Source organism: Xenopus tropicalis, chromosome 1 (genome assembly GCF_000004195.4).
Source record: "Xenopus tropicalis strain Nigerian chromosome 1, UCB_Xtro_10.0, whole genome shotgun sequence".
Taxonomy (NCBI): Eukaryota; Metazoa; Chordata; class Amphibia; order Anura; family Pipidae; genus Xenopus; species Xenopus tropicalis.
The window spans coordinates 93539238-93551555 of NC_030677.2; the positions used below are offsets into that span (position 1 = coordinate 93539238).

A 12318-nucleotide genomic window follows, 5' to 3' on the forward strand; every position below is an offset into this window, starting at 1 on the left:
ACCCATACCTTATATAAATTCATTTAAAAATCTCAGTTGTCAATCATATTTTGCCTTCTCTGACTTTTTTACTTTCACTTTCAGTTTTTTCACTTCCTAGATGTCACCGACCTGTATTCTATGTATGGGCATGTGTATCAGGTTTCCTGTGTATCGCATATAATGGATTTTGGGATGATGCAAACCTTGCCTCTATAACAATTTCCACAAAATGGTGCCTGTCTGTAGGCTCTATTGTGGATTCCAAAAGAATGAATGAGAAAAGATTTTAAATAAAGTAATTTATTTTACTCAACTAACATGATAGCATAGAATTTGGAATAATTTCTTTGGGTGACAGGTCCCCTTTAAGATTTCCCATGTCACAGAAATCAGCTATAAAAGAATCACTGTTTATATGTTATTTTAGCAGAACTTACTGGTAAATATTTATGAGATCCTCATCCAAAGACGAACCATTTATCAATGGTGGGGCACTGCCATAATGTTAGGATTGTAAGCTCTACGGGGCAGGGACCTCCTTCCTACTGTGTCTCATACCACATATATACATATATGTATTTATTGTATTTATTTATTATATCACTCGTCCTCCCTGTGTGTAATTTTGTATTCTGTAAGACTGTACAGCGCTGCGTACCCTTGTGGCACTTTATAAATAAAGTTATACATACATACATACAATAGACCCAATATGTGTCCCCAATAAAAATCAGCCTAATGCAGGGCAAGGTAAGAGGAATGTCTGGTAATGCAGTAAAAGATTGATAAACACTTTAGAAAAATGTGAAAAGGTCATGTTACACACATAGCTAAAAAAGGTAAGGATTTGGGATGTCTAGCAGATCATCCCCTCCACAATTGTGTGTCAGATTACCTAAAGCCATGTGTCTGCATTTCATAGGAAAACCACAAGCGTAATAGTAAACATATTACGTAAAAAGATTTTTCTGTTTTTGCCTTTTCTGGAAATTGTTGAGCCTTTTGATAAAAAAAAAACTATAATATGTTGTCTAAAAAAACACAAGACCACCATTGCTTTGCTGTGAAGCCTCTTGAATCACAACTAGCTGCTTCAGTTTGTGTGTGTTACAGAGACTGCTTCCTAATAATGTTACACTATAACTAACAGGACATGGACAAATGAATAAGGACCCCTTCCTGTGTCAAAACTGGCTTCCATTATCGGCATATAGAATTCAAAACCATGAAATGCATTCAAAAATTTATAGATAACATGCTTGATAGTTACCCAAACCATCTGTGTTAAAGAAATGGTGACTAATGTCACTTTGGAAATAATTAAAAATAAGGATAACAATAGAGTACCTATCTCATGCATTTCTGGTATTTAACATTTTTTTTAATTTGTGAAAAAGAATTAGTAAGCATTCATGAGAGCAATAGTTCACCTTTATGCATTCTTTAGGCCCCTCATATGATTAGAAGAATGGAGGTTTAATCTACAACCACAAAGAATTTATAGAAAAAGACCTGGTTTTAGGATGCCCATCCTAATCTGGATAAAGATGGATCCAAGAAAGGGCTAGTACCCTTTTAACAAATCAAAAACTACCAAGAATATGGTGTTTTTACATATACTAGTATTTGATTATGAATTAGGCCAAACGCAATTTGGGCCGACAAAGTAATTTGATTGCCGTCTTGTTTAATGGGCTAGTGCTTTAGTTTCTTTTTTTCCCTTCTATGAGTAATCTTGAATTGTGTCCAAAGTAACCTTTTTGAACTCAGTTCATCAATGATAATCAAGTCTGTCATTTAGTGAGTAAACTATAACCTTAATTAACTGATTGACCACAACTACTTATTTAGGCCTATCTGTACTCTTATTCTGTGTAATCCAATGCAGCAGAATTTGCTTGTTTTTCGTGGATAAGTAACTAGAGATCAATGTTTGCTCTAAGCTGTATGCTCGTGAGCACACAACCAGCACCAGTGTGTGTCCCACACTAGTTTTTTAAAATGCACACACTGTTTTAAAATGTGTACACAAAAAAAAAAACTTTTTGCACACACAACCGAGAAGAAATTAGAAGGAACATTGCTAGGGATTGCCCTTAGTTGAAATGCATTTTAAGGGTGAAGACAATTGGGCTGCTTAGTCGCTGCAATTTTTAAAAACCCAGCCGCTGCAACTAAATTGCTAAGTCACTGCATCCAAAATATGCCTTGCAGGACAAGTCGGCAATTTTATAGTAGTATAGCAATTAGCCACGGTGAGTAAATTTTCAAAATAGTGGCGACTAGTCATCCCATTGTCTTCGCCCCAAAATGCTCAGCAAATTTTAAATATGGGGGTTGAGATTTCAATTAGTAAATAAATCATACACGGTCATTGTTTAAACCAGAACAAACATTTATTTTATGCACAAACTATTGTAAGGCAGTACAACACACATAATCCAGACAAATCAGTGAAATATTTTGCAATGTTTTATCAAAACTAGCCTGGCCTAATGTGTGTGTCATTGTACGTGTTCAACAAATGACTCTTATCACTACTCTGCATGATCTGCTTTCAGGATAGGTGAGATATAGTACATGTAGAGACACAATTGAGCATAATTAATCAATGAGTTAAGAGCGTTCATTGACACTTGGCCATTAGTAATTAAAGTACATTCCAGTTATTTGTAGTGTATTTTCATTTTAGACCATTTATTTATATTTAAGACACAAAACATTTCTACAAGATCTATGTTACTTTTTTTTATATATAAATATACAATTTTTTCAAAGAAGTTTCAAATTGGAATTCACTTTAAAAAGTGGCCATTAATCTATTTCAATAAAATAATTATCCTGAAAAAAAGAAAGGAAAAGTGCAGTTCTGATTTCTTATTACTATAACATTATGGCTTAGTTATCAACTAGTATGAAAACTGTTTTAAACAGCCAACAAACAAATATTTGTGCAGGTATTACTTATTATGTACATTATGTCAATTTTATAAGTACCCTGCATAAAGTGGACATTATTACAAATTGCGCATTCTGCTTTTATGGTCACATTTGATTCCCAAAAAATCAAGTTTGCTAGAAAATTGCTTTAAACATAGTAGTGTATATTTTGTCTTCTGTGACTGTATAATGTAAGATGTTTTCTCTCTTTTATTCTGATTAATATATATATATTTTTTTTAATACAATGTAAGTTGTTTTTTTTTTTTATAACATTTCTTTTTAAGATCTTCTTTTAAAGTCTATGAGCTTTAGCAAGAGGATTTTAAAACAGGTATATATTTGAACTTCTCAAAGTTTATGCATTTTAAAAGCTTTACAATAAGTGGAAATTTGGAGCTACAGATTAAGTTGTAATGTTTAATGTGTGGTTAGACAAGCAGAGTTTGTGTGTCAGGGCATTCATTTTGATATTTTTTTTTGGTATAAAAACCAAGGAATTGTACAAGTGAATTCCTTAACAAAACAAAAATCTGAATTGAGCATAACAAAGTCCGCTACTGATTCTGCTGTACTCATGTTCTTTCACATTTTTTTTTATTTATTTCCTATATCCTAGTCAATCTTACCCATTACACACAAATAGCAGACCCCTTCCTGTTCTGCTTTTAGAAAATCTCGAGGAGCTGATAGAGGTTCTCACGTTCTCTGCTTCTGCCACTTTCCATATCATAGGTGATCACTAAAAAGACAAAAATAAACATCACAATCAAGCATATGTGAACTGCCCACACTAGTATCACGAGGAATGGAAATAATAAAAAAAAAAAGTGTTAATAAAATTAAAAATGATAAAAAGTAGGAATTGAAAACATAAGTAAAGCTACATACAGAAAAGAGGAAATAAAAGTGTACAACAAGGTAGAGTATGATGGCAGGGAGTAATTGGAAAAGAAAGATAAGGGGCCCATTTATCAAAGTATGATTGGGTACGATTGCCAAAAATGGGTATTTTTTCTAAGTTTTATAACTGTACTAGAGTATAAGCCGTTCCGAATAGAAGCCGAGGTACCTAATTTTACCTAAGAAAACTGGAAAAACTTATTGACTCGAGTATAAGCCTAGGGTGGGAAATGCAGCAGCTACTGCTAAGTTTCAATAATCAAATAATTAATAAAGGACACTCAGCGTGACCCCATGTGAACTCTTCATAAATATAAAATGTCTGGGGTATTTGGCAGGACAGCCTAAGCTAAGCCTAAGCTGAAGAAAAAAATATTGGTGCCGTGCCCCCCCCCGCAATGTACCTCGATGTTACTCGAAGCAACCCCTTTTTCACCTGTAACGGGCACACTATGGCATCGAGGCAGGCCATTGTCGCAGCAGCAGAACTCGGCTCGTTTTCCTGCTGGGCGCAGCCAGGTATCCCCCAGTTTATAGATCCTCCCAGACAAGCTCGCCACACACACAGCTCCACACACAAAGACATTTGTGTGTGCCCAGGTCCGTTTGCCTGCTGGGAGCAGCCGAATGCCAGCGCAGCCGATATTCACTCGAGTATAAGCCGAGCATGAGTTTTTAAGCACATTTTTCGTGCTGAAAAACTCGGCTTATACTCTAGTATATACGGTACTTTATTTCTCTTTGAGGTAATACAGTGGTTTTCGTAAGTTTGTGAATTTTCTATATTATTTAATGAATGTGAACTAAAACATTGTCTACTTTTAGGACTTGTTTGAAAACAGCTAAACCTAGTTGATTAAATTAAATAAATATTATATTAAGTCATGTATTTATTAAAAAAAACATATCTGTGTGTAGCAACAATAAGTGAATCCTCAGGATCATCATATAATCTGAAGGTGAAGTCTGGTGTTTTCAGTCAATGGGAGGACAATCAGGTGTGGGTAAGAGACCATGTTTTATTTAAAAATGGGGATCCAGCAAAGCCTGATCACACATACAACACATTTGTATCATGGCTTGAACAAAGGAGGTGGCTGAGGACCTCAGAAAAACAGTTGTTAATGCCCATAAAGCTGGAAAAGGTACCCAGAAGTTTTTAACCATGAAAAGAGAACTCCAACTGCAAGGTGTCCAATAGAATGAGAGTTTACAAAGAAACCTATAGTAAATTCTAAGCACTGAAGGGCTGTCTCACATTGGCGAATGTTGAAGTTCATGAGTCCACCATCAGGAGAACACTGAACAGAAATGGTGTGTATAGCAGGATAGCAAGAAGAAAGCCACTGCTCTCACCCCAAAAATATTGCTGACCGTCTTCAGTTTGCTAAAGATCATGTGGACAAACCAGAAGCATGCTGGAAGAATGTTCTGTGAATGGACAAAGCCAAAATAGAATTTCACTAGGAGCGTTACATTTGGAGAAAGAAAAACACTGCATTCCAGCATAACAACCGTATCCCATTTGTGAAACATGGTGGTGGTAATGTCTCAATGGTTTGGGCCTGTTTTGCTGCATCTGGGCCTGGACAGCTTGCCATCATTGATTGAACAATTAAATCTGAACTATACCAGAGAATTCTCTGTGAACTGAATCTCAATTATTCTAAACACACACGTTGTTCTACCAAAGAATGGTTAAAGAAGAATAAACTAAATGTTCTGCAATTGCCACGTCAAAGTCCTGACCTTAATCCAACTGAAATACCATAGAAAGACCAAAAATGAGTGGTTCATGTGAGGAAACCCACAAACATCCAAGTGCTGAGGCTGTTCTGTAAGGAGGAATGGAGTCAATGTTCAGGACTAATCGACAGTTACCGCAAATGTTTAGTTGCAGTTATTGCTGCACAATTAAATTATAATAATTTTTGGTTCATTCGTTTAACTAGATTTTCTTTATCTACTTTTAGAAGTGTTTGGGAAGATTCTCATTCATCCAGGTCATGGTATATCTGTAGTAATAAGTCAAATCAACTGGACATCACTGGACAATCAAGACGTCTTCAAGAAAAACCACTGCAAGTTCAGCTGAATTGACTTATTACTAAAGATACTATTTTTGGACACAATTCTAAAAAAATATAGGAAATTTTAAATGGTTCACAAACTTTAAAGCACCAATGGGCTTGGCAGTGTACCTGTGGCTCTAAGATCTACTTTAGAGCCACTTCCTGTTTGCATTTGATACCCTGAGAAAAAAAAGTAACTCTTCCAAGACCACAGAAACAAAATTGTTGACCTCCACAAAACCTGTACAAAAATCTTGGGACCACAAAGGCACTGAAGGAAAAAAGCTCAAACACATAGGGATGAACAAAATTTACTCCGAAAGGCTCAACTAAAGCTGGCCATACACGGGCAGATCTGCTCACTTGGTGATGTCGCGAGTGGATCTTCCCCCGATATCCCCACCTACGGGTGGCAATATCGGGGAGGCATGTAGGCGAATTCGATCGTTTGGCCCTGGGGCCAAACGATCAAATTCTGCACGCGGTAATGGGGCAGTCGGTTTGGGGACCGCATCAACGAGCCGATGCGGTCCCCGATCCGACTGGATTTTCTAACCTGGCCGATCGATATCTGGCCAATTTAAGGCCAGATATCGGTCGGCCAGGCCCCTCGTTTCTGTCCCTACACGGGCCGATAAGCTGCCGAGACGGTCCAAGGGACCGATATCGGCAGCTTCTATTGGCCTGTGTATGGGGGCCTTAAACCCCAGAAGAACAAAAAAATAACTGGTTATGGCGATAGAGGCATTAGGTACCAAAGTATCAATATCCACCAGTAAGAGTCATTACTCTCTATGGCCTGAAAGGCAAGGAAGAAGTCCATATTTCTATCAGACATAAAAAAGCCAGACCAAAAGCCAGAAACCAGGAAAGAACTGTGGCACAAACGGACAGAACTGACGGCCCAAAATATAACCCCACACAACGTAGAGCAGCTCAAATACAAACCATCGGAGACCAGCTAATGGCAACTGACTTGGCCAGATGTGAAGCAGCCCTAAGATCTCGAAAATTAGAACACTAGTAACCATAGAGCAGACTACTTAAAGGGGATATATAGCATAATTTTTTACAATGCACTAAACCATGTAAAAAACTGTAAAATAGAAGTGCTTTTATTTTAATACCTTTGTTTTCAAATATGTCCATAACTGCTTGAAAACTGTGCTCTACCCAGACCTTATGCCAGCTTCCAGTTTAGACTCTTCAGTATGTGGCTGGGGCCTCCACCCTGCAGAGCTACTTAAAGTGAAGTGAATATGCATAGGATGGGTGGCGCTTAGCGATGTCACAGGCAGTGGTTCCTAGTCTACTAGCTCCTCTCCCCCCAAGCGCCCCACCCCTGGCAGCAGCACAAGCAGAGAGACACAGAAGGAGGGAGGGGTTTTCCCTGCTGCTGCTGAGTGAAGCCTGTCAGTCAGTGCTGTGACCAGTTCCTGTGGGAGACTGAAGGACACTTGTTTCAATTCACTCTAGCTTCAGACTTGATTGGTTGTCTCTGCAGCTCTCATATAATGGCAGTTTTAGAAGGTAAAATGCTTTCAAAACCTCTTTCTTTCTGGATCTTTTCACATTTTGAGGAAGGATGAATATTATAACTGAATATGAACTTTATATAAAATGTCTCCTTTAACACGACAGGTTAAAAAGATCAGAGCCAAGACTTCAATAGCCAAAATCACCCAGAACGACACCACCCTGCAGAACCCCCTAGATATATCTTATGCTTTTGCAGACTACTGCGCTGCAGTGACACACAGAGCCTTCCAACTCCCGAATGAACCTACCGAGAATATGTGAACCTACCACGACTCTCAACAGAGCAACAGACCATACTTAATGCCCCATTCACCCTAATAGAAGTACAAGATGCAATCAAAGACCTCCTAATAGAAGTACAAGAGGCAATCAAAGACCTCCTGCTTAAAACACCAGGTTTTCGGACTTCCGGGAGGCGGGCCCACGCAGCGGCTGCACTTTTAACGAGCTCCGCATAGCCAGAGCGAGAAAGCATCCCACTAACCTCGCTCTTCATAATATTTGCAGCTCTGAAGCGGGGACCCGACAGTCTACACCACAACGGACTCTCTTTCCCCGGAAGCCCACGGGCCCGATAGCCGAACCGATCCGCCATACCAGCGGCGGCCATCTTACACCGCACGACCGAAAGTCGCATCAAAAGGGAAATTCCCCATATCGCTGCCACCGGACCACCTGAGAGACCACAGAGAGGCATCAGCAACGGGGCAGAAACACTGAAGCCCCCTGGTTTACCTCAATCGCCATCTCCCTCCAAAGACTCTAGGCCCGGCAGCCTAACTGGCCTGACTTATCCCCGGTGGCTACCTCGCAACACAAATCCACATACTGCGCCATACGGGGAAAACCCCTGCTCCAACAATACTCCCACACCGGAGGGCATTGAAAGGAGTAGCGCTTACAGTGGGACAATAACACCTTAAACCCTCAGTGGAAAGAACTCCCAATGTAAACATTTTGATTCAGTCTGACATTAAGGCTGTTCAGTCAGAACCCTAAAAAAAAAAAAGGAAAAAGACAAAAAACAGGCCATTACCCTGTGTAATAACAAAAACCAACAGGAGAGGGTAAGGACACATACCATCCTAACCTCACCCCCCACACTACCCACAAGACTTTTGGGTACAGCAAGACACCCTCAGGGGGCCATTTCAACCCTCACACTCCAGGATAAAGACCCTGGTCTCAAAACTTACCCACCAAGCCAAACAGCACCAACAAACAATATAGGTGCAAACTCAGCAACTCAGCAAATTACCTACTCACTAACCATTGCATCCTAACCAACTACAAAACAAGGCAATACGGTGCCCCTTGCACTAAACAGAACCTCATCTCAAAAGTGGCAACACTTTATCCAACGCCACGCACATGACAACTACGTAACTGACCACATATTTAGTCAGAATCAAAGTAAACAAGCCGCAGCAACGAACCCACAGACTCTACTGATACAAAAACCTCTATAACTGTATTCCTACCCAATTTAGCTGCGTGACCCCTACGGTGTTTCCTGTAACGCCTCAGAGAACTCTAACTTAGAAGTGGTAACATCTGATTAAACGCCACCTACGTAACACCTATGTGACCGGCGTAAGTAGTGCTGGGCGGTATACCGGTATAAACCGAACACCGTTTTTTTAAAAAAAATGATATAAATTTTTAACTTACCGGCATACCGGTGTGCGCGCCTCCTGGCAATTTTTCTTACTATTTCCGGGTTGTGTGCGCTGACGTTACGTGCGCGCTGACGTCACGCGCGCAACCCGGAAATAGTAAGAAAAATTGCCAGGAGGCTCTACAAAAGCGCCGTCGCTAGGACGCATACCAATGTGAGCTGTCGGGGGTGCCTGCGGCTGCCTGGCAAGTAATTTATATTTATGTGAAGGGGATGGGGGGGTGTTTGGGGTGGGGGGTGCGGATGGGGGGGTGTTTGTGGTGTTCACCTAATCATGCATGGGGAAAAAAAAAATACCGTCAAATACCGTGATACCGATAAAATTTTGAAAAATACTGTGATATAAATTTTTGGTCATACCGCCCAGCACTAGGCGTAAGCATACAATACCGCACTCTAACCTTCATCTCAACCAATCTCAAGGGAAAAAGTAGGTGGAAATCCCACATCAGCCTCTATACTAACTACGTAACCTACCTCAAAACTGATGTCCACACGGTCATCCCAATCCAGACCAATGGAGAAATATCTGGGACACTCAACCTCACTCCCTCAACGGGGCAACAAGGGGAAAAACAAAAACGCCAAAGCATCAGCTCCAGAAGCTTCTACATCCCCCGAACAAACCCCAGCATCTCCAGCCAGCCCACCAGAGCCCATGGACATTATATCCACAAGCGACCTGGTTCACCTTCTAGCGCCCCTACTAGACCAAAAACTGGCAAGTATCAAAGAAACACTAGACGAACAACAATCATCTAACCAATCACAGCGCATACAAGAAGCGGAAGACAGAATCTCAACACTGGAAGATGACCTCACAAAAGCACAAAATCAAATAGATCTCCAACAGAGGCAAATCCTAATTCTCACAGACAAAGCAGATGACTTAGAGAATAGAAGTAGACGAAATAACCTTCGCCTAGTAGGAATACCAGAATCTATTAAAGGCAAACAACTGGAGGACCTTCTCTTAAACTGGCTGCCAGCAACCCTACAAATACCTCCAAACGACAGCCATTACCAAATAGAGAGATTCCACCGGATAGGCCCTCCGCCACGGGAAGAATCGTCTAAACCCAGACAGGTTATTTTCAAGCTACTAAACTATGCCGACAAACAAAAGATCCTGGAAGCATACAGGAAAACCAAAGAGCTCAAATATGAGACACACCGCTTCTATCTCTTCCAAGATTTTTCAGCCTTAGTCACTGCCAAACGGAGAGACTTTACCCCCATCTGTCGACATTTATACGAGTCAGGACACAAATTTTCTCTCCTATATCCAGCCAAACTCAGAGTACTGGAAAATGGGAAAATACATATTTTTGAGGATCCCCAGAAAGCAGCAAAACATTTCCGACTCCCTACAAATGGAGAACCAGCAAACAACAGTCCAAGCTCCTCACCTAACGACTGATCCGACCCAATCAAGCAACAAGATGGATCCTTATCAGAAGGGGCCAGCACCCCAACTAAGATCCCACCAACCCCATTCCTCAGGGTAACTTTGAGAAGTAAACCAAAAACCCTGACCAGAACATTCAAGCTCGACGCGAGCTGAGACTCACCCTGGGTGAAGTGACAGGCTACAACCCCCCCCCTTTTTTTTTTTTCCTCCCTTCCCCACACAGCCAAGTTCAAAGCCATACCCTCAGCATCTCTCACCCCTTAAAGGACCCATTTAGCTTGGTCCTCTTGTCGCTCAACCCCAACCACCCAACCCACCCACCCCCCACCTGTTTATAATAGTGCGGTATTTACTTATGAAACACATTCGCATATGTTAAATTTATTGTTTGTTTGTTTAATGTATTTTCTTAACACAGTTCACCGGTTCCCGAAAACAAAAGTATCCGGTATCTGCTCGCTGGGACAGAGCCGGCTACCCCTTCACGTAACCCAATTACTTTTTATCTCTTGGAAAAAAGGTATAGGATAGCCTTTAGATGGCGACTACTACAACCATCATACAAGACATTAAAATCTTATCCTGGAATGTAGGAGGTCTTAACTCCCCCCTTAAAAGGAGGAAGGTATTAGATAGACTGAAAAAAGAGAAACCCCACATAGTGCTACTCCAGGAAACCCACTGGCGTACAAAAGACAAACCATCCCTGAAAGATAACTGGGTTGGGGAATGTCTAGAAGCCTCGTACAAAAAAAAAATCAGAGGTGTAGCAACCATCTTTAATAAAACGCTCAACTATAAAACCCTAAAAACTTATAAAGACAAACAAGGCAGATTCCTCCTACTCCAGATAGAAATAGCTAATATTAAATATACAATTGCTAATATATATGCTCCAAATGACAATAACCAACCCTTTTTTACAGATCTTATGCAAAGACTGGACTCCTGGGAGGCAGCACACATAGTCTTCGGGGGAGACATGAACGTAACGTGGGACAGACTTCTAGACAACTCAGGTACAGCCCCTACACAAACCACGGACAAAGCCAAACACTTAAAAACATTATGCAAACACATAGACATCTATGACTCCTTTCGATATATGAATCCCACCTCAAAAGACTATACATTTTACTCGGGTGTCCACAAGACCTTCTCTCGCATAGACTACATTTTCACCTCTCAATCTCTCTTGCCCCACATACAAAAAGCCGAAATTAAAGACATAATAATCTCTGACCACGCCCCAATCTCCTTACATATACAAAACCCCCAGCCACAACCCCGATCCTTTAACTGGCGATTTCCCTCATACCTATCACATAGCGAAGATTTCAAACAGTATGTCAAGACCTCCTTAGCCAACTACATAGACGATAATCTTACCCACTGGGATAACCCCAATTTGTTATGGGCAGCCGCAAAACCAGTCCTCAGGGGGCAAATCACCGCATACTTGGCATACCGCAGAAAACAATTTAACATCAAATACATGACCCTTCAACAGGAACTCTCTCAAGCCTATAAACAACTGAAAAACCATAACAATAAAGAAACCCAAAACAAATATAAAGAGATAAAGAATCTCTTTGACACACTACTTACTGAGAAAGCACAACTAAGCCTAGACTATAAGCGCAACAAATACTTTAGATGGGGCAACAAAACAGGTAAACTACTGGCAAGCATAACGAAAAAACAAAACCTACAACCCCACATACATAAGCTTCAGGGAAAACAAGGCTGGATCACTGACACAAAAAAAATAACTGAAGAGATGACACAATACT

At 40.5% G+C, this 12318-nt stretch overlaps 1 protein-coding gene across 2 annotated transcripts in view; it reads right to left on the bottom strand.

The window, feature by feature from the left end:
* Positions 1-2355: 2355 nt before the first annotated feature.
* Positions 2356-12318, bottom strand: part of hmg20b (high mobility group 20B) — a 33587-nt gene continuing 23624 nt past the window's right edge. The window contains exons 10-11 of one of the 2 annotated variants that reach the window (XM_018091654.2): positions 5182-5256; positions 2356-3664 (exon numbers count right to left, since the gene is read on the bottom strand). In XM_018091654.2, the coding sequence (XP_017947143.1) occupies positions 5220-5256 (37 nt within the window). In that variant the 3' untranslated portion in view covers positions 2356-3664; positions 5182-5219. The remainder of the gene's footprint in view (positions 3665-5181; positions 5257-12318) is intronic. The other variant, NM_203610.1, reaches the window with a different exon arrangement.